The 22585-nt window shown below is 44.6% G+C and overlaps 2 protein-coding genes across 5 annotated transcripts in view; one reads left to right on the top strand and one right to left on the bottom strand.

Annotated features, from left to right (window-relative positions):
• Positions 1-19500, top strand: part of rtf2 (replication termination factor 2) — a 29961-nt gene extending 10461 nt beyond the window's left edge. The window contains exons 6-9 of the mRNA XM_088937177.1: positions 15277-15390; positions 16200-16266; positions 18126-18203; positions 18411-19500. Coding sequence (XP_088793303.1) covers positions 15277-15390; positions 16200-16266; positions 18126-18203; positions 18411-18604 — 453 coding nt within the window. The 3' untranslated portion in view covers positions 18605-19500. The remainder of the gene's footprint in view (positions 1-15276; positions 15391-16199; positions 16267-18125; positions 18204-18410) is intronic.
• On the bottom strand, positions 254-9905 carry gcnt7 (glucosaminyl (N-acetyl) transferase family member 7). 4 transcript variants are annotated; one of them, XM_088937417.1, is made up of 5 exons: positions 9182-9304; positions 8559-8616; positions 4519-5512; positions 3016-3111; positions 254-1577 (listed from the first exon to the last, which is right to left on the bottom strand). In XM_088937417.1, the coding sequence occupies exons 3-5, from the start codon at positions 5477-5479 to the stop codon at positions 1339-1341; spliced, it is 1296 nt and encodes a 431-aa protein (XP_088793543.1). In that variant the 5' UTR covers positions 5480-5512; positions 8559-8616; positions 9182-9304; the 3' UTR covers positions 254-1338. The 4 variants fall into 4 exon arrangements, with proteins under 4 accessions (XP_088793543.1, XP_088793541.1, XP_088793544.1 ...); XM_088937415.1 differs by having other exon boundaries at positions 4519-7178; XM_088937418.1 differs by lacking the exon at positions 8559-8616 and having other exon boundaries at positions 3006-3111; positions 9182-9905.
• Positions 19501-22585: the final 3085 nt, after the last annotated feature.

Here is a 22585-nt window from a genome sequence, read left to right on the forward strand (position 1 = left end):
TGAAGTAACTTTTATTTAACTGTGTAATTAATAAGAGTGCAATTCCAGATTGCTACTTTAAAGTTACATTGTTGAGTTGGTATCCATGGTTCTGCTGGTCACGTACTTGCATTGGCTAGCAAGATCTTGCTGGTATTCCCGTAGCTAGTAGGAACGTGTTTTGGCAAAACATTTCTTACAGGTAGATCGATGAGTAAAATGTAAAATAATCGTGATATTTACAACAACATCGCAAGTCCTTTCAAGTGCAAACTTTATTCCAAGCTCTTTATTTTTGCTCTCATTGAGTACTGCATGGTTTTTACATCTGGAAAAAACATTGCTATGAAGTAAAGCTGCGTTGAATGTACAGAAGATCAGTTTTGATGGAAAGGCTGGACATTTGGACAACGGGCTGAAAAAGTGGTGCCAATAGAAGCTGTGATTGTTCTTTTGGTGACTTAAGTTCCGCTTGTTCTGTATAGTCAGCAGTGCAAGTGTCCCAGTGCCCCGGTCAGCTAGGAGCACAGCCCCAGCTCGACTTGACAGACCTGGACCGTAGCGCGCAGGTCTGTGACCTGAGCGACTGGCATTACTGGCTGAGACACATGGGAGCCCCTTAAAGTATTTTTCAGTGTCTGTCTGTGCACAGTAACTGAGAACATGAAATAAACCTGAGAAACCAAAATAATAATAATAAACACAGCACGTTTTCTAAAACATCATCCGGACAAAACCTGAAAGGTCACTGTTACAATCCTGCAAAGGACAAAGCCCAGTTCTGCAATGTGACATTGCTGAAGGTGTGCTCCCCCTCCTCACAGTTTCCAGTGTGCGCCAGCATAGTCATGAAATTGTTTCTAATGCCCGTTTTCAGTAGGATAAAATTCTCAGACATTCAGGTGCGTTTGAGACCCTGTGTTTTTTGCAGTGCAGTTCTGAATGAGGTCTGGAGCCCAGGGTTGACTTCAGTGTGTGGCGCTAGAGAGGTGTGGTGTTCGGCTGCATTACAGCCTGGTGACATTTGACCCATTTCTGCAGATAGCCTTTTATAAAAAAGTTTATCTTGATGTTTCCACTAGCTAACGTTAGGGCAGTTTGATTTTGGTTTCTGCCATCGATGCTCAGCATGTGTTGAAGTGCATCCACACGGCTTTTCAGTCTTGCTACCCCAGCAAAGGGTTCTTCTTGGCTCTTTTCCTTTGTCTATCGTTGAAAAATGGGCCACGAATCAAGAGCTCTGGAGCGTCAACCCGGCACCCCTCATGGTCGTGCGTTGTGCAGAGAGAGTTTTTGACAGCAAAGAGTCAGAGAACAGCGAATCCTCCTCAGACAGCAACGGAACAGAGAGACTCCATTTTACGGGCTGTTGGACATGTTGAGAGGCTTTGTGTGGTTATGCTCTTTCACAAGCAGCCAGGCAGGATCGATGGGCACCTTCGCCTGCTGCAGGACTTTCTTGCGGTGCCACAGCTCCAAGCACTCCACTGCCTGGGGGTAGGTGCTCAGCTCAAACTTGTTCGCGAACATGCTGTTCCTGCTGATGATCCACTGCAGGTCCTCTGTCCCGTAGATGCAGATGTCGCGCACGTAGTGGCCTGAGACAGAGTAAAGATGGTGAACTGCCAGCCTGTGTTCACATTGTGTTGTGAACGGATTCTTTTAAAAGATTATTCATTGGACAAACATGTTGCTTTATTTAGACCCCTTGTATAGATTTCAGTGTTAGAGCTAGCAAATGGTTTGTGGCGGATATCATTGCTTAACAAGTGACTCAGGCTGCCTGTCTTCACTCCCCCTTTAGCAGTGGTGTTTTTGCAGTGTAATTCACTGCAGAGTATCTGCCTCACGTGTAACAGTGCACATAAACCCTGTTGCAATGAAATGCTGTCATAAATGATGCAGCTAGTGGCATTTTCTGAGAGGGAAGATGGAAGTCACTTTGCTTTGCTATGATTGTATATTCCTGTGACACCTGTTTTTAATATTTGTTCCTGTGTGGATGGGGGCACCTGAGTTTCAGTCCTGTTTTTGCATGTGCAGACAGTGAGGCAAGGGCTGTGGTGATTTAGGTCCTGCACCTGCTGAAGCTGACTGACAAGGAGGAAATTGAGAGGGAATGAGCCAGATTGCAAATACAGCTGTAATTTCAGGATTGGAGGAAATGGGATACAGCACTTGGCTTGCACAAACATAGGAACAATAGTCCCCAGTTAAGTGCTCCATGTTGCTCATAAGCTCTCATAATTGGATTTTGCCCTGTCTTTAAAGCTCAAACATTGACATTATTTCTCCTCCAAGGCCTGGTTATTTTATTTAATTTTAATCAAATTTGCAGAGTTGCTCTCCTCCCGGTCTCTTGTGTATTACTCATAGCTGCATCCCTTCTCCTGAGTCTGTTACGCTTATGTGCCCTTTTTCATACATCTTTTATAAAACAGGAGGTAACATGGTAACATGCAAGGAGACCAATGAACATATAAAACCATGATATTTCAAAAATAAATAATATCAAAGGTGTTATTCCCTCTTCTTCTAGGAGTACTGTTTACCTTATGAAATGCCCATGTGTTTTAAGTTATCTGGGGGAAAAATGCATTTTAGATTTGTTTGCATATTTTAATTGTGAACGTAATGGGATTTAAAAGTATCGGTGTGACTTATGAATATATGAGATGTGATTCTGCAATTTATATAGTTGTAAGTCTGTACTCTAAGTTGTAAGTAAATTCATTTGTTAATACTGTGTATATTGGGATTGATGAGGGAATTAGAAAACAGATTTGTATTGGTTTGTAATCGACTGTGATTGTTGTACCGGGTGAAGACCTCTGTGCACGTAATTGTGACACCCTGAAGAAGGTGCATCTGTACCAAACTGTTCGATTTCATCGTCTTGTCGTTGGCTTCGTCAGAAACTGTGGTGGTGGCGGAAAAGCTGGATAACTCTTGTTAAGGATGGGAGGGTGGACTCGTGGCAGCATCTGTGTCAATCCTGCAGTGGCAGGGAGGAGTGGAGGCCTCACCGGTGTTTACCTTTGCAGCCGTCGTGGGATGTGCCCGCTTGGTCTCTCCATTTAATCGCTCGAATATCCCCCTCCCAGCCTCCGTTCGGGTGGCTCCCTGGAGCCTCTGGAAGAACAGGACAGAGACAGTTAAAAAAACAAGCCGCCACAGAGGCAGGAAGCATTTATTGCTCACTGGTGGCAGCTATAATGTTATGCAACACTGGAGGGATCAAAAAGAACAGGTGGGTAGCTCCTGAACAAAGAGTTCTAATCGGGTGCAGCTGATTATATAACTAGGCTGTCTCTTTCCTGACCTTTGCCTTTGCTTTATTATGTGACATTAAGGTAAGTGAAAAAAGGAATTTGTGAGTCAACGTCTTCGAAGTTTGGAAATGAGGAATTGAGAGGTTAATAAGCTACCATTTCTTGCCCGACAAACATTGAGTATCCTCCCGAGTTTTAGTGCAGAGAGTAAAGAAAATAAGGTTAAGTGTGGACACTTGTGGACACATGGGTTGGAACACCGTGTGCTGACAAGACTTGAACGTTTCAATCGCAGTGCGGTCCTTCAGTTATTTTTCCGAACCAGAAAAGGCCAGCAGTCTTTTCTAGACAAGCATCTGCTGTTTTAAGTAGTAAACGAATTGGCGTGCCCTCCTCTTCCTGTCACGCTGCTTTGAGTTACAAAGTTAGCCTATCTGTTTTCAGTGCCACAAATGTGCATTTCCTATGTATGTGCTGTGCAGGAAGAGATCATTCTACAGCACTCATAGTCTTTATGTTCTTCTGTAGTAGTAGAGCATGTTAAATATTGCAGTACGTCTTGTGGCTAAAAATAGGAGGTTCAAGGTTTTTAGTTGGTTTAACGACTTTGGGGGTGAAAACTAACAATTAGAATAACCAAATTAACGTTCGTCAACCGTTGAGCGTTGCTGCCGTTATAGGAGCGTTGCTGCTATGAGTTTGCCAAACAGCGGCACTTGCCAGCCAGGCTGAGCTGTTTGTTTCTCACTCCACAGCGGAAGGTTGGGTAATAGTTTCCTTCGTTTGCACCTCATGTTCTCCACAGTCGCCATTGAAGAAGCTCTTGGCTTCCAGGCTTTATGCACAGGGTGCTTATTTCAGTTAGTCAAGCTGTTCACAACAAGTGCGTTGTGAAAATCGCACGTCGGGCAGCAAGATACAGCACACAAAGAGAGAGGAGCAAGCCACTGTAGACAACGGCAGTACACCCTAAAGGCCTTTGTGTTGGCTTGGCGTGGCCAAAAAGTGCCCTCTTCACAGCTCGCGTGCAGGGAATCACAGCTGCATGAAGCTGGTCGCCGTTCGCTCGCTGTCCACGGGATTGTGTGTTTCCACATTTCATTGCTCCACGTGGCACAGCTGGCTCTTGTTTCTTTCTTTATTTTTTTTAGAATGAGCACGCTGACTCGTAGGCAACATTTGAATTTGCTCGAACTGTCGCCGAAGTTCACGGGACCGCTGGGCACGGAACGTTTTCTTTGAAAATAAAGCCGCAGACCGCTCTTACCTGGCAGGTGGTTAAGCGTCACCCAGTAGTGCTCGTCGGGGCTGTAGGTGTCTTTCGACCACTCCAGCAGGTCCTTGGCGATTTGGCTGTGCAGCACAAACTCCACGAACGGCCTGGTGAGGGAGTAGTAAGCCGTCCCGAAGTAGATTTCCAGGTTATGTGGCGGCGGCTCCTTCCTCTCCCTCAGCTGCACCACGTAAGAGCCCTTGATCTCCCTGTGCTTCAGCTGTGTGCGCTGCCGAATGCTGGGCGGCTGCTTGACTCCCGGGGTCATGTTCTTGTCTCTCCATTCCTTGCTCCGCAAGTAGCGCACCAGCTCCCAGTTGCTCTGGGTGGGGAAGTCCTGGCCGCAGAGGTTGGCGACTCTCTTCCAGGGGACGGGGGACTTCAGCAGGTCCCTCATGCAGTGGATGTCGGCCTGCAGCCTGGAGAACCCCCCGTAGGTCACGTCCTCGGTCGCGGATGCCAGGAAGACGTTGGGGAAGCAGCGGCCCAGGCGTGCGACGGCGGCCTTGTAGTCCGGCGGCGACTTCCTGTCGACGTGAATGCAGTACACGTTCTGTGGGGCATAGATGGCCTTGAGCAGCCGCAGGAACATCTCCAGGTCCTTGTGGATGGTGAGGATGAAGGCCAGCGGGAACTCCTCTTCCTCCGGGCTCAGGGGAGAGGTGATGAAGTGAAAGTCTTCTGCAAGGCGGGAGCAGTTCAGCTCCCCTTTCAGAAAGGAGGCCTCTGCCTCGCTGTATTCCAGACACTGCTTCTGGTGCCATTCCGCCTCCTCTGGGCCGGCCAAGGCGAAGGAACAGGTCCGCGCCTGGAGCTTGCACCTCCTGGCTTCCACAGGAACCTGCTGCTGCCCCCTGCGGAAGCTGGACACCTTCACGTAAATGGCAGCGCAGACCAGAATGCAAATTCCCAGGCAGACCAGGAAACTCCGCTTGGTGCTGTGAAGCTGGAGCATAATATTCTCCCACCAGTGACGCGCTTGCTCAGCCTGGCGGTACAAAGCGGATAAGTCTGTTTAGTATCAGGGCAGCAAATATTTTATCAAACGAGGATGGTAATTCGTACACTTAGGACAGTTCTCAAAGCTAGGCACACAGGGCTAGCGTTTCTGCAATTTTTTTCCTTGCATGTCCTTTTTATCGTCTGTGACAATGCAGATTCGGTTTGTTCTCAAGGTGTGTTGATTGGTACGTTTGTCCTTTGCCATTGTAGCTCCAGTTTTGATGTTTTTGATTGTTTGGCTCAGTACAGGGTTAACTCAAAACCTTAAGCCGCCTACCAGTTGCAGACTTGAAACCTGACACACAGTGGTGACTCTCCAGTAGGGAAATGAAAAGCTGCCATCAGGTGTCCGGCGTTTGTGATTGGCTACAGGGACACAGCTTTAATTAAATCCAGTTTCCAATCTTAATCTTTTGGCAGCTTGGTTGCGCAGTGCATTCTGAGGTACCCAAAGTGAGAATTAATGAAAAGCTCACTTTTGAATGGAAAGGATGTTGATAATGATCTATGCCAAGATAAAGCCGGCAAAGGTCACGACTGAGTTGAAAACCCGCAAGGCTTATCATTTTGCAACTTGCAGGCGGTGTACACCGAGCAAGCCTGTAGTAGTGGTGACAGAACAGATTCCACCCCGATATCCTTCTGGTTTTAACGACAGGAAGTTGTGCGTTACACTTGCTGCAAGTTTTGATTTTGCAGAACTGCTCCACAGACGAGTCACAGCTGTCTAGTATATGATGCTGGCATGTTCTTCCCACTGCTACTGGAGAGCTGGGCAGCTTGACGCAGGAATTACACTTGGAGCATACACCAGAGTCACTTCAGCCTCCTCTCCTGGTTTAGTTAATAGCATCCCAGAGGAAAGCACATTCATCTGGACCCTGAAGGTCTCCGAAACCCTGGGAGGGGGGTGTTTAATATTAAAAAAAGCACCTCCTAAGTTTTAATTAAATCCCTGTAGTGCAGGCAGTGTAAATATCAAGGAATGCCTTGAGTTTTGCAGTTGGAATAACATGAGCATCAAGAGAACGATCTCCGCAGCAACCTAATTGTTTGTTTACTTGTTTGTTTAATCCGAGTGTTAAAACTCCCGTTAGATTAAGCGGGAATTTTGTTGGATGCAGTTTTCCATATGAAGAGAATGGTAGTCTTGACAGCTGAAGATTTTTAACTTGAGTTTTATTATATTAATTATCTTAGAGCACCGTATTTGTCTTGCAGTCATTTATACAGTTGTGATACTTCATTGTGGATTTGTGTTGTAAACAACCTAGGATAAAGGTCCCATCTTTTGTATTGCTTCCACTGTCTAGAGGCTGAAAGTAATGTGTCGGCATAAATAATTAAATCTCTTTCATATGCAGTGTCTTCAAGCTGAGAGTTGTCCATTTATGTTCATACTTAGGATTCCACGAATGCACTGCACATCTACCTTAAATGCCATTTACCAGCTGTTGAATTCCATCATATCTTTTTATATTTCCTTTGCAGTAATATCTGCAAATCTGACCGTCTTTAAAACTAGACTTACTAACTTAAAGGATTTCGGGGAACTTGCCTTATCAGTAAACTTGCAACACATCCTTTCTGAGTTCTTAGAAGGAAGAGGCAAGGCGGCGGAAACAGCGGTAACTGGGCCGGTCCTCGGTCAGCTGTGTCACATCAATGAAAGGCACCAAAAGTATTGTTTCGGAGAAAGGAAGGGTGACACCTCTGTAAACCTTCTCCCCCACTGTTGTCACACCTCAGATGTTTCCATCAAATACTGCCACGGTATTTGGTGAGCATGGACGGTTGAGTGCAGTGAGCTCAGCCTCACCCTGTGATAAGACACAGACCACACCCTGGGAGTGTTTTTACATGGGGGTTTTCTCTTCCAACGGACAGTAACGCCAATATTTCATGCTTCTGCGCTAGAGTGTATAGTTAATGGCTGTTCTTGTCTATGAATTGTTTCCTGACAAATTTTTTGTTGCTTGCACTAGATATCCGTGCATAGTTTTTGTCCCGAGTTAAAATAAAAAAAAATGCCCTGCTGGTCAGACTCTTGTGATTCATTTACTAGTGAGGAGTCTGGTATGCTGGTATGCAAGGTATGCTTTGCAATTTTAATCTTTATATCTTATTCCTGTTTTTTACATTTCTGTGACCTATTTTTTAATAAAATGTTCCAAGAGTGGCCTCCTGCTTAACTCTTTTGGTCTTTAAGTTAATTTTTGTCTAAGCCAATCAGAATAAACCTTTCAGTGTAAATGGGTTTTTACTTCTGTTTTAAGGAATAACACCTGTATAGTCCTTTATTAAGCTGTTTTTGTGTTTTCACTTCAGTAGCAGTTTCTTTCCCCTTTTAGTTTTATGTAGATCTGTGAGGTATTAATGATAACGTTTTTTTAATTATTTGAAGTACTTAAAAGTAAATAATACTATATGAGAACAGTGATCTCCAATAAGACTAAAACATATTTGAAGCAGGCATAAACCTATTTATTGTATAATCAATTTGTGTATTGAAAGAAAGAGCCTTTTTATATTTGACTTTTAAAGAGTTGTTCTGCTTGAATTGTTTTTTAGCAGGAGGTTGTTGGGGTGAGATCCGGTTAAGGCTTTGATTAACTTCTCACACTCAGTGCTTGGAAACTAGAGTCATTCTTAGTATGACTTGCACTACAGTGTTTAACTTATTAATCCGCACACAAATAGGCTTAACTGGTGTCTTTTTAAAAAAGTGTGCATGAAGTGCTCAGCAAATATTGAGAATGGGTTGGTCTCAAAATGTATTGCTCAGTCATGTACTTTGTTACTGGTATTGATCACTAAACTATACACAGCAACTATTATATTAGTTGCTGATATAAATCAGCTAAAAGTAAGATTAGTTGATTTTAAATCATACCATCATGTTTCTTGCAGCATGTTTTCACTGTCTGTGCACCACATGTTGAGTACAGTACTATCCTGTATCCTCTTGAAGTTACTGGTCTTAACTGAGCTGGAATAAGCCTGGTCTTAAAACAGAAGTCATATTTATTTACCTTTTCCTCTGCCTCACTGTATATGCTTGTATACAATAGTTGCTGAATTGCTGGAGACCTGTGAGAGATTAAGAAAGCATAATGGATATGCGAGTTAAGTTCTTGCCGTGTTTTTTTATGCAATCATCCAAGATCTGACCTTGGATTTAGTGTAAACCAAGGAAACAAGCGAACAGCTTTCAGTCTTCCTCTTGCGGTGGTCGTGTTTAAGAATAGAGACGCAGCGACAGCGCGGTAATGCTTCTTGCTGGTTTCACAGCGTCAGCTGTGTGTGGCAGGGACACTGTCATTAAAAATCTGTAGCCCTGAAGTGGTGCTCAAACCCTGTTCGAAAGGCTTTCCCTGTGCCTGACCATGAGTAGTAGCTCTTAATAAAGACTCCTTCACATTTCCGTGGGTTCTAACTAAGCTGAAAGTCCGGAGTAGACTTTTCCTGGGTTATGGCTTATTTGGATAGTTACATCTTGCATCATCTCTTTGCACTTCTCTTTTCGTCAAGACTTGCAATCCACAAAGACCCCTTTTAAAGAAAATCTAAAGTCACGCTTGAGTCAGGCCGAAAAGGAAGGGGCCGATTGGAAACGGCGTGCGGCAAAGGGAGCAGCATTTGGTAAGTGCCTCACCTGAAGAGAGAGCCCGTCCAGCTGCCGAGGGGTCAGTCGGACTTGCAGAGGTGCTGGAGCCGCGCCGGCATGATCCGCTCTTACTCCCGGGAGGCTGGCGAGCGTGACCTTGCGGTATCCTCTGGTTCTCCGGGTCTCTCCTCCGTGCTGGGAGAGGGAGATCTTCCGCCAGCCCTGCACTGCCGTATCTGCATGTGTGCTGCAGTAGCGGCTGGCTCCCAGGAGTCTGAAGCGGAGCCTGGAAACGGGCTGTTTTTCTCCATTTGTGGTGAGCAGTTCTCTCCGAATCTCCTCCCCTCCTCCCGCCCTTCCTCCTGCCCTCCCTCTCTCACTCCTTTACGCTTGCTGACTGGCTCCCTCTCCTGTCTCCATCTCTTTTATCATAAACTCTCTCATCTCTGCCTTGAAAACGTTTTCGCTCTCAGGTGGTGACCTGGGCTGCAGTAGTTCTTGCTAGCAGCTGTGAGTTTTGCTAAGGAAAAAGGAGAGGAAGTGCTCTGCAGAAAGAGGTGTGGGACTGTGCTGTGTTTGCCAGCAGGTCAGCTGCTGTGTTTGAAGTCCTGCTGTTGCTCAGTGTGTTGTTCATGCGTACAGAGGTCACATTGAGCTGGCAGGGGAATATGAGAAGGGCCCCTGGTGGTTATTTTGTGATTGTTGTTTTATTTTTGCGCTGTAGTTGTGTCATTTAACTCTTTAATTGGCTTCAACAACAACAAACGGATGACGAAAGAAACTATTCAGAGACTTGTTTAGTTTGTGACAGTGAGAAGTGAACTGATCCTTTGATGTTGAACATGATTTAATGTTGCGCCGTTAAAAGCAATTATGTCAAAGTGCTTTTACAATATGTGATATCGCTATAACATTAAAATTTCCCAGGCTTGTGCGTGTCCTGCTCAGGTTTTAACTGCTGAATTCTGGATGAATTGTATATTTAGAGACTCCTGCAAAGAAGGTGTTGAAATAATCATTCCTTTTCAAAACAAACACCTGAACCAGTTTTTCCACTGCAGACAAAGACAGCATTGACCTGGTACTGTCGAAAAATGAGGCGTTTAAGAAAATTCTGAATATGGATTGGTCAAAAGTCAATGCTAAAATAAAAATACTAAATTTTGCATTTTGGATCAAAGCTCAAACATGGTGTCATAACAGTTAAATACAATAGTATTTGGAGTGGCATCATCTAAACTATTAAACCAGTGTACTCAATCACGGAGTACTGTAAGGGCTACCTCCAAGTCAGTATTTGCATGCACCTAGATTTGAGTAGCATCTGCCAGAAATGCGAATACAGGGCGTGTAATTTTAGTATTGGACCAGGTGGAAAAATGGAAATGCAAAACAGGCCTGTGGGACGCCAGATGTACCTACCTACCCAATCTTGGAAGGAAAATGCCGACCTTCAGCAAGAGAAGATTTTAAGGGAAGTACGAGAGACTCTTCAGAATCAACAGTCAGCACGTACCAGAAGATGCAACTGGAAATGGTGTAGTACATTAAGAACAGGAGCCACCTACTCAGCCCTGTTACTGAAGCTGATACCCTGGCTTCTTTCAAGGCACCACTGGATGAGGTCCCAAGATCAGCTTACTACTCGCTACCAGACACGCTAAATGGGACCTACAGTATGGCCTCCTCTCATCTGTCACCTCTCTTATAAACTCCTGGGTCCTGCCGATGAATAGAATGTCATGGAGTACAGTAGTGAGCACAGTGCTGAGATGTAAGTGAACAAAGAGAGAGCATGCATCTGAACCAATATATACAGTATTAGTAAGCACAGATTTTAATTCACTGGCAGTGAAGTGATTTAGACACTCTCATGGGTGCTTGTGAGCACAGTGAGCCTACTTCAGATATTCAGCTAATGTTAGTAGTCAGCTCTGGTCCTGCCTCTGGACTTAATTTCCCACAAACAGTGCCACACGTCTTGCTAGCAGTTAACTCATATTTATGTATTATTTTATTTGGTCCATCGCCCCCTTTTTTTATTTTGAAGTAGCTTGTACCCTCGGGAAAGGCTGGAGTGCTCTTTCAGATGATCCCTTCCGATCTGTTCCTTGTTAATGCCTTGTAACTCCTCACAGCCTTTGTTCCAGAGTTCTAGAGCTCCAGCCCTGGACTCCTGCTGTATGCAGCCGTTTACTGTGGTTGTAAAACTTCCCTCGAGCAGGCAAGTGGTGTGAAAAATCGTAGATACTTGTGAGCAGCTGACTGGATCAGAAAGTGAGGGCTGGCAGGGAGAGCCTGCAGAGACACCCATCCTGAGCCCTTCAGATAATGGTTTGTGTTTTTTTTTCCCCCATTAGCCTTTCGCTTGGTGCTCTCATGGTGCAGTAAGGAGTGTCCATCAAGTGGTCAGGCATTTTATTTTTTTTAAAAAAGATGGATTGCTTTCATAGTAACTTTGGGAGAAGACAGAGTAATGCGCAGTAATGCTCTAATAATAGAGCACAAAGAAATGCTGAGAAAAGAAGAAAGACACATTCCCATCTGTTTACAACCTTTTTAGGCAAAGCAGGGCTCTGGCCTATTTTTGAGGCTGGTCTTGAGTAACCTGGAACATGAGTGAGAGGCAGATTCTGGGAATTTTCACAGTATAAACATGTCACTGAAGCTTTAAACATTTTCTGCAGTTGTTTAATCCATTTTGTGGACCACTGTACACTGTTGTGTTGTTGTGTTCTTTACAAAAAAGAATGTAGAACAAAGCATTAGTTATAGATTAGTATGATAATGACAATGAAGTATGCATTGTTTATTCAATTAATAACTATTTTCACAACACAGCTGGGGTTGAACTCTGAACCTGTAACAGGAGAAAGACTCTGGCCCATTGGAGCTTGTTTTGTGTTACTGTAAGGAGGAAAAAGAGACCATCTCTGGAGCAGCTACGATCTGCAAGGTTCTTCTGTAGAAGTGCATAAAGGTTTATACTGTATATAGGAAAAAGTAAAGGTTCTTTCCATGCTGAAAAGAAAACCAGTGTTTTGGCTGTGGAGCCTTCTTTGGATGTGGAATATATATATATACTGTATATATTCCTGTAACAGGTGTGTGTGCATATTAATTCAGGAGGTAGCAGTCAACTTGAGAAAAGATCGGTAGCAAAGAAAAATGTGATTTTCAGGTAAGAAGAAGCAATTTGTCATTTTTTTTCCATGTCTGTTTAAATGATGCGCAGTTCCAGGAATATCTTGTCCAATGCGCAGTTTATGTAGTGGATTTTGATCCTATATTCAATAATTATTTTATAGTTCCTTTTTTTTCTAAGGATGCTATATGAGCACGTATCTAAGTGCTTGAATGAGTGCATTACTGTGATGGACTCTTAACAGAACAATCTGTCAGGCAGCTGTCTAAAGTGCTGGATTATCTTGAAAGTGCCCATTAGCCTGTTGGGAAACATTTCCCAGATATGATTACAGCCCCCATGAACATTGCCACTTTTGCTCTGAAAACCTGAGGGGGGGGAGCAGGAGAGAAATCATGTAGGATATGTTTTGCAAACTGCAAAACGGGCAGTGCCACTCTGTAGCCCTGCAGGACTAGCACAACACTGGTGAGTTTGCAGTGTGACAGGTCTGTTAAAACGGAGGATCAGTGAATTTTTAGAATTTAAGAAAATGCAACGAGTCACAGAAAGGAGGTGGATACTCAGCCTTTGTTTTCCATTGGCCTGCATGCTAACTAGTCCGAGACTCAGCTAGATGTTTCTTGAAGGATTGCAGGCAATGAGCTGAAGAACAGTTATGAGCCACATCCCAAGGAGGCAGTGTGGCTCCTTTAGCTTTTTCCATTTGCAAACCACTAATTATCCAAGGGCTTCATCTAACCCTTTCTGGGAAGATGTCAGGATACTGTCTTTAACCACCTGCCTGGGAAGCTTGTTCCATTCTTGCAGCTCAAGCTCTGCTCTGGGATTTTTGTGCAGTGTTGGGTGTGACTTGTCTTTAAGCCAGAAAGTTGTTCTGGTTTCTGGTCTTTAAACGGGCAGTGCAAAATAGAACAGAATGTTGGAAATTAGGTCTTCGGTGCACAGAAAGAACACCAGTGAACCTCAGGTGGCTCTGATGCTGCCAGTCTTTGTCTTTTATTGTTGATCTAGTGTGTTTTTTACGTTGTTGCCTGTGCTTGCTTTGATGATGGGGGGTCAGCTAAGAAACCACGTGAAGAGACTGCTCTCTTCATTCCGCTACCTAACATTTGGTGCAGTCACAAATGTTCAAACATAATTTTGGCAGTGCCATTCAAAATAGGTACCTTCTGGTGCCAGCCAAAGAGCACGTGGGCAGAATATACCCATTGGGAGGGCTTTTCTTTTGTGCTTTTTGTAGCAAATGAACATCGAAGGAAGAGCCATCACATCCCCTTCTACAATTCTTGATTCTGTTTTTGTGTCTGTGTGTTACTCAGGGCACATGCAGATCAACTGCGCAGAAGAGTAACAAAATACATTTCTGTGCATTATGCATTTGACCTCAATATTTAGTTGTTTCATGCAGTGTTTCTTTGATAAATGCCCTGATGTATTTTAAGAAACACTTATGGTGTCTTTTGTCACAGAAGTGGTCATGACTGTTTATCTACAATATCCTGCAGTGGGAGACATGGCCTGCAAATAACAGGGATTGAATATTCTGGATACCGAGTAACTTAACAAACGTGGGTCTCTGTGATCTCATTATCTCTTAAAATAGTTCATAGCACATCTGCCCCCTAGTGTTTGTCTCCTGCTCCATTATCCCATTAAACTGATAAGATTCAAGTCTAATCTGCCTGCCTTGTTCATTTAAGCACGTGTTTGGGTCCTGATTATATAGCCTGGTCTTCAAAGTGGTTGCAGACAAAAGTGTCCCCTTTCCTCTTAAGCAGGGGTTCGTGAACTGCAGGGCCGGTACTGCAGGGGGTTTGTGAGATTGTGTTGGAAACGTCAGTCAAATGAAATAGTCCTATTAATAAATAACAGTGTCATAATAAGAATAAGAAAAACAACATAAATTGATAAATAATAAAATAAATAAATTGATATTTTACAAAGTGAAAAGAAGCATGTTAAGAGGGTTGCTGTAGCGTTTATTGAAAAGTTTGATTTAGTTAAAATCTCAAGGGGGTACTTGAGGCAAATAATTTAGGTTGAAGGGGTTCAGCTAACAAAAAAAAAGGTTGGGAACCCCTGCTCTAAAGCATTATTCTTTTATTTTATGGTTTGCTAAATATTTAGTTACTGTATATAGTAAACTGTATGATGTACTGGCAATAACTTATCAAGCTCTGATCCATCTTAGTTGGGTTCTACTGTAAGCAGATTTACAAAGCCTGTGGAGCTGGAGAAATAAGATCAGTCTTTCACTGTCCGTACTTTTGTTGAGTTAATCAGACTCTGTATTACTATTCACAATGAATTTGAGCAAATTTTGTGAAGGCTGGCACCAGCAAATATTACAAGTTATGAACGTTATTGAAAACAAATACTCTTCACTGTTAATTCGTAGACACGTGTGGTGGGTTTCATGCAAGTAGCAAAAATATGAAGTATAAAAAAAGGTGAAAGAACCAATCCTGGAGAATTCTGTGCAAGATGTAGGTCTTTCACAGGTCGGATGTGTTTATATGTGGGAAACAATAAAGGCAAATGGAATATTAGTATATGTTGTTAAAAGCATACATTTTCAACTGAAGGATGTTTATTTTACAATGCAACAGTATGTCCTCGTGTATAATATTATGTTCGTTTTTGGCCACCTCCGTACAAAAAAAATATGATTCCGCTCTGGAATCAGTAATGAAAAGAGCAAACAGGTACATTCCACTTGGTCTTCGAAGACTAAAAAGAGAAAACCTGAGGAAGCACGAAACGTGAGTGGAAACTAAGGTGAAAGGCGTTTGAAATGAAGTGTGTGGGGATGTGTCGTACCCTTCTCGTTGTCTTCTGTAACAAGAACAGGCTTGCTGGCCTGGGGTTTAGGGTTGAGAAGCTTTAGTTGCCCCCTGGCTTGGCACAGGTGACACCTACGAGTGGCCAAGGAACACGCTGTCCCCCGTGGACCCCAGTGTCCGCTCAGCACTGTGCTCTCTTTCCTCCTCCGCAGTGCGGCGATCCCTTTCAGGACAGCGACGTTGTGATCCTCAATGGCAGCAAGGAAGAAGTCGAGAAGCTTCGCCAGAGAATGGAGGAGAAGAGAGCTAAGGCCAAAAATGGGAAGGTATTGCACACCTTTAGCATGACAGCTGAGATTTGTTTTGTTTTTTTTGTCTCTTGAAATTGTCTGTTCTGGGGCCCGGCTGTTGGACCTCAGGTGTGAGCAGCAGTGTGGGGTATTATTTAGGGTTCTGTATTGTGGACAGGAGGGCTGTGAGTGCAGATCCCACGGCTGTTACACCCATGAGCACGTAACTTTGCTCAAATCGCTCCAGGAAACGCCCTGCTAAAGAAATGGGTTCGCAGGTCAGCGTGAGTTCAATTGACTTACCTCGTAAAATAAATAAAGGGATAAATAGTCACTGCAGTCCATGAAGTGTTTTAAAATAAACACTTCTGCTGATGCCGTCAGCTGTTCTCCTACATTTCTTAAGATGGGAAGAAATTTTTTCAACTTTCCATCTCCTTCAACGCCATCAGTTCTGTACGACCTGTTGATTGAACACGCTGGAGAGCAGTGGGGTCTCTGGTTAAAGATGGGGTGCTTGAAGAGGAAATCTTGTAAAAATGGGGATCAGGTCACGCCCTGCAAGGGAGACATCGGGCAGCAGAAGCACCACAGCACAGTTTTAAACGCAGTGGCTACGTGTTGCTCTGAGTGTGGAGTACAGGCAGCTGTGAGATCCCCGGGGGTTAGGACGTCGAGGAGGTTAGAAGCTTGGGAACCACTGCTGTAGGGGTTTCTTTATCAAGAAAGTAGAAGGTGACTTCCCTGCGCGACACAGCGGTTGGATAAAGTGACTGTCGATTTCTGAAACGGGAGCACGAGGTGATGTGCTGCCGCGATTCCTGTTCCTGCTTGTTCCGTCGCAGAAGTCCAGGAAGAGCAAGGCAGCCGTGACGGAGGCGGAGAAGGGCGTGAAGCCGGGACCCTCGGAAGGTGAGCCACACGAGCTGCTGCCGCCCCGCCTCCGCTCTTCACCGCTGGGCTGACTCGGGGCGTTGGACAGCATCGGGCTCAGCGTTAGGACATCGGTGCAACAGACGACCTATTCAGCAGTATTTATGGCTGGCTTCTCCAACCGTGTCTCTCCACACCTCTCGCTAGCACATCGACTCTTAAGTTATTCAGGCTGGTCGTCGGTTAATAAACGAACGAGCCAGTTGTTGCAGACTTAGTCACACTAGACTGGAGACGCAGCAGGCTGTGGGCCGAGACAGAACACGGAGAGATGAGTGTTTTCCTGTGCTTGAGGCAGCGCTGCGTTCTGAATCATCCTGCACTATAATTAGTTGCTGTGTGGCTTAGAATTCTGTTAGATGAAGTTTGATACAATGGTGACAATTTCCTGTGTAGCATGAAAATGCTGGCCATTGCTGTGTTGGTTTAGTTTCCGAATTTAATATCTGTCCGGTTTTTATTTGTTAGGGTAATGCTTTGGCATCCTCCTGGTCCAACCTGTGGAAATTCACGAGACCAATCTTGATTTGGTGATTTGGGTAATGTGGTCCCATTTTATCCAAATTCAGGACAGTCAATTCTGGTAACACTTGTCCAGTAGCTCAACAGAAGTAGTAGTTCAGACATTCTGGTATCCCCTCAAAATCAGAGCATTCAGATGTTTGAATTCTTTTAAAATCTTTTAAATTAACAGCAGTGTTATGGAATTGCAGTTGGAAAGCTAAAAAAGTACCCAGTGTGACTGTTCTTGTTGCAACTAGGTGGCACTATAGGCCAGCTAATAATGACTGAGCTCTCGTGTGACACTCTAATACTTAGAACTGTAGATACTGACCAGTGTGGCCAGGCCTGTGGTCACTAGCTTGACCCCAGCTATGCCAAGCCAATAGAAAATGCATTCCTTTTCTCCTTCTTGAAGTTGGAATTTCTTGTCCTGTGGGATCATAACACAGAGCCCTACAGGACAATATTATCATTCTTTTTAAAGAAATCGAATAGAGCTATATTCATGCCTCTAGCAATATGTGCTGAGTTTTTACTATTTTTGGTTATATGGCTACATACTAAAATGTTCCAGTTAAGCCATGATTGTATTTTGTTTGTCCCTTACAAAAAAACAAATTAATTTGTTTTAGAATGATCATAAACATATTTCTGCTTAATTGCTAGATTATTTCTGCATGTAGGCTGCTTGTCCTCAGTTATAGCTTTTTATTTGCTTTCCATTTAAAAACAGATTGACTTAATAAAAGCATCAGCTTGAGCACATGGTATTCTTCAATAAGTTCTTGATAACTGGTAACAGCCAAGGGACTTGGCTGTGCAAAGCATCACAAGGAATTACAAAATAAAAGTGTTAAATCAGTATAAATAACTGCACAACTGGCTTTGTGTAAAGTAGTTTCTTTCTTCACAGCTGAATTGAATACTACATTCAGTATCAAAGTTACATCATTTTTACTGCTTCACTAAAAATCTCATTCAAGGTTATATTTTTTTTCTAGCAGTCTGTGGGGGACACTGTTTCTCTTAATTCTTCTTCAGTGTTTGTCCTTAAACAAAAACTGTCAGAGGTGCTCAGGTGTCACGAAATGTCATCGAGCTCCTTCCAGATATTCCACAAGCCAGCGCACATTAGGAGTGCACACTGCTGCTTTCATCACAGGATCACAGGCATAGTCTGAGGACTCCGAGCTCTGAAAGTGCCATTCAGGGAGTCTTCCGCTAATGATGCAATAAGAAATGACTTGGTTAGGTGCGCACACCTGCCTGTAACATGATATCGATGGGTGTCAGTTTTTGATGTGTTTATTGACTGCACGCGTGTCTCCTTCCAGAAAACCACAGCTCTTCCCTGTCCACCACTGCAGCGCAGAAGCCAGAATCCCAGAAAGAAGCAGGGAGCACTTCTTCAGGTGAGTGTGGGATTGTTCCATTCCTGCAGCAGAAGGAGCAGTGAAGTACTCAAGGCCCAATTAGGTCATTCAATTCCTGGCAGGTTCAATTTCTGCAAAGCGGCCAGGCTGAGCCATTTCCTTACGCGCTTATTGTTTGGGTAAGCCAGTCTCGGACGCGCTGCAGGCGTGGAGATTAAAAGCGAATCTCCCCTTGCTGTTTTGCAGCCCCTGGGCTGCCGGGCACAGCCACCTCCAGCAGAACCGTGAAGCCAGGAGCCGGTGCCGGAGCCAAAAGGCCGGTCCCGGCCGCGGAGGAGAAGTCCGAAGCCTACAAGTCTCTCTTCACCTCCCACAGCTCGGCCAAGCGCAGCAAGGAGCAGATGTCCAACTGGGTCACCCACACCCCCTACCACTTCTGAGCTGCCAGCCGGCACGCCCTCTCGGGGGGGGGTGCTGAGAGCTGACCCGAGACAGCCACCACCCCGCCCCCACACAGCAGGCGCTGGGAGGACAACAGGACTGCTGTGGCACGCCGACTCGTCATCTCGGGGTTATAGATGAACACATTGACCCAGCCGTAGCCGAAAGAAATTACTGCAACAGAATAATGCCAGTTTTTTTTTTTACTATTTCCAGCATTATTATTAAATATCTAGGTAAAAACCCTGATGCTATCTGGGCCTTTTGTTCTCTGAAGAGCATGTGGCTTGGTTTTAAGACATAATAAGTAAAAGACATCTTTGTTGTTGTTTTTTTATAGAAAAATTGCTCTTTAGCTCTGTCTTGTCATTTTATAGCACATGAGATATTGCAAAGCAAAAGGGCTATTTACCAGCAGGATCACTAACATCTGGGATCTTAACTTTCCACTGCTGTACTGATCTCAATTTTTTTAAGACTGAAATCTTTGGAATTAATCTAGAAAACATAACTGAATCTTACCAGACTCATTATTGGTACAAGGCTGTGCTGCATTACAAAACTGCAGTGTGTGATTACTGCAGCTAATAACATACAAGATTAATAAGGACACAGGATTTGAAACATCTTGGCCTAGTAGTTTGTTCTGAAACCCATGATGTTGTGGCAAGAAGTGTTCTGTTTTCGGTCCTGAATGCATTTCCTCTTAATGCCTTGCTGAGATGCGCAGTATCGCTTTCATGTCCGCGTTTGTATGGACATGTTCTATCTCCTCGTGATGCAAGCCTGTTGATTTTCGCTCTATTAATTCGAATTAATAGAGCTTGGTTTTAAAAAAAAAGAAATCGGAAGAGAATGCAACAGTTTTTGTGGTTATTAAATATTATTCAGCTAATTTCTAGCGTACACGTTTTTGTTACACAAAACTCCACTGTTACGATTCCGGGGAGTCTAGAGTGACTTCCCGTTTTGGAAATTATGATTTTCTTTTGTTTATGACATACTTTGTCCACAGGGTGGCAGCAGAGCCGCGTCGTACACGCTGGCTGGGGTTTCTCGCTGCCCCGGTGCTGGCGGACCTGTGGCCTCTGCTACGGGTCCGGCCGAACTCTTAGCTCCCCGGTTCTAATTGATGCCTTTAAGGGGTCGTCTTATTTGTTTACACTTTCGGTTTTCCTTGTTTCTGCGCTTTAAAAAAAGCGAATTTCAGACCTGCACTAGTTCTATCTGTCGTGTTTACGCGCTGTCGCCCATCGTGAAGCGGGACCCTCGTCTCTGACCCAGCAGCTCCGAATACAGTTGATCAGTTTAGCTTCCGTCTTTCACAGTATGTATCGCTCCCAGAATGAGCTGCCTCTCCCCAGTTTGCAAGGTAACATTTCGGGCAACACCTTGATGCTCGGGGCGCATACGTGAACTGCTCCAACCCTAACCCTGGAGTCGACTAGGCTGCGAGTCCGAACTGGGCTGCGGCCAAGCCCAGATGCGATGTGGTTCCGTGCGATGTGCATCGGGAATCGCCAGCCTAGCAGAACAGGGCGAGCTGATTCACACGGGTTTCTGGGGTGAATTTCAAACACAGCAGCGGGTGTTGTGAAAATCGAGTTCATGACCCTCAATTTAAGAAAAAAAAAAGGATTTGTAATCTCGAAATGGAGTTGGGAATACTTCATGGACATTTTTTCAACAGTGCGTTTAAATAATATCTGCATTTAATCGAACTATTCTGCAGTAATGTCAGAATGAGCAATGGCTGGTACATCGCTCACTGCGCCGGTTCTGTGTTTCCTTGGCCTGAGATCCGCGACCCTTACCTCCTGCGATTAAATCCAGTGGAACCCTTTTCCATTTTATCACGTAGACCCGGGCAAGACTGGTGCACCTTGCACTGCTCTCAGCCTCCTGCTCCCCGCCTGCTGGGAGTCCCGGCCGGAGGCGAGCGGGGCGCGGTGGCTGCTGTCTCCCACGGCGGCCAGCAGGGGTCGCGCTGCCCCGTCGTTCTAGATGCACTGGCGCGCTCCTCTTTAAACCCGCTCGTTTGTGAATGGTAAGGGCTTTCGGCTCCTGTGATCTTTACATGTTCACTTTTACACTGGCAGGAAATCGCCATTGGCTCACTGGCGTGAATTTCGGAGCAGTGAGATGAGTCTGAATGTAATATGCAGTGTACCGCGCGGCGCGTACAGCAGTTCACGGATGAGTACAGTGGACTATAGGTGCGCTTTTATACCCTTGCATTTGCAAATAAAAAATGAATGAAGTCTCTCAGCTTACCAAGGAGAATAAAATATACGAGTGATGAATATTCAGACCTCAAAGTCGTGTATTACTAAGTGTAATGAAGGAACTACAAAAAGCTGTTGTCGCCTTTCACATAAGTCGTAAATTATAGGCTTGTCACGGCTCCGCGATGAATGTGGGCTTGAGCTGTTGTAACAGAAATTAATTAAGCCTTTATTCAAATTTTCCGCAAAAGCAAGACTGAGCTCGCTGCTAGGCAGGGCAGACGGGACAGACGACAGTGGAAGACGAAGAACTACTGTCGAGTTTTTTTCCTCCCTCTGGCGGCTGTCCCTGAGCCTGAGGTCTAAACTCCATCCGCCCGGGCCGGGCAGTGCGGCGGGCAGCGGCCGAGAGACCCCCGACCGCCAACGGCAAGACCCCTGTTCCTGGGTCTCGGACCGCTTCCCGATCCCAAGATGGGAATGGGCATGCGGATCCTGGTCCGGTCCCACAGTGTATAAAAACGCACCCCAAAAGAGCAGGGACACTGCAATACGAGCTCCTCCAATACACACGATCTCCTTCAAATACGTGCATTTTCTTTTTTATGATCTGCTTACGGGAGGTCCTTCAATCATGTTTACTAATAGATTAGAAAGGGTTGTTTTGTAGTGGGGGGGGGGGGGGGGCAGGGTGACGGTCACGTCTCTTTACTTTTATTTATTTTTTTACTTGTTCATGTTAACGTGCAGACAATGTTCCCATACCTGGCGGAACCTGACGGCCGGTTTCTATGGCAGGGGATGTTTCTGGTCGTTGTCTCTTTCGTCTCTCAGGCGACAGACCATTGTCTCCCGAGCCTCGCGCTCAGAAACCAGTGTTTCCAGTCCTGAGCTCCAGCCTGCGGAATTTCAAGGCGACATCACCTCTCAACAGACCGCACGGCGCTTTGTACGGGCTGGGTTTCTCTAAGGGCTCCGGGACGCGCCCGCTCTCCCGAGCTCCTGACAAAATCAGTGACTTGTGCCCTCCCGTCCGGACATTGTTGAAAGTCACGCTCTTTGACGTTTATAACTACTCGACGGCCAGTACGTCTTTGCCAAACGGGGGAGTCGAGTCACTGCTGATCGGCCAGGAGTCCAAGAGCGATCTCGTCCTATCCACAAAATAAATAATTGATCTTTTTTTTTGCCCGGTTTTCACAACAGCATAAACATACAGCCTATATATAATATCCACTGGTACATATTGGCCTGCAGGCCTATGTGCTTTTTCACATATTGGTTTACTTAGAATACATAAAAAAGCTTTAATTCTTCAAAGAACACACGATCGGTCGATTTGTTTGTTTCGTGTTTCGCAGTATGTTTTAAACAAATGCACATGGGGTTTTGAAAATGGGTATTCAATAAAGTTTTCAGAAGTATTTAATTGTTCTGTGTTTTTCTACCGTAATAAGGTATTTATAAACACACGTTTTCTAAAAAAAAACAACAACACAAAATGTATTGCAAAATTGTGTGCCAGACACCGTCTTTTATTAACTTGTGCAAAATGGCAAGATATCTACGTTTGTGAATAGACACTGGGAAACAAGATTTCCACAAATGCACCATGGAGCTTAACGACCATTTTTTCGACGTTTAATTTATTTACCAAGTTTCTAATGTTTTCACAAGCGAATCTTAAATTGCGTGGTTAGCTGATGAAACGCATTCGTTTGCTAAACTGAGCGCAGTACAAACAAATCTTACTGC

This window comes from Atractosteus spatula, chromosome 19 (assembly GCF_055471065.1).
Source record: "Atractosteus spatula isolate fAtrSpa1 chromosome 19, fAtrSpa1.hap1, whole genome shotgun sequence".
NCBI lineage: Eukaryota > Metazoa > Chordata > Actinopteri > Semionotiformes > Lepisosteidae > Atractosteus > Atractosteus spatula.

Bases quoted from the DNA above. Each gene is read 5' to 3' on its own strand.
- gcnt7 (XM_088937414.1), bottom strand. From the start codon at position 5,479: ATGCTCCAGCTTCACAGCACCAAGCGGAGTTTCCTGGTCTGCCTGGGA. The intron at 3,112-4,518 runs GTAAGAGCGGTC...CTGTTCTTCCAG, and splicing joins GACGCTTAACCACCTGCCAG to AGGCTCCAGGGAGCCACCCG. The intron at 1,578-3,015 runs GTAAACACCGGT...ACTCTGTCTCAG, and splicing joins ATCCCACGACGGCTGCAAAG to GCCACTACGTGCGCGACATC.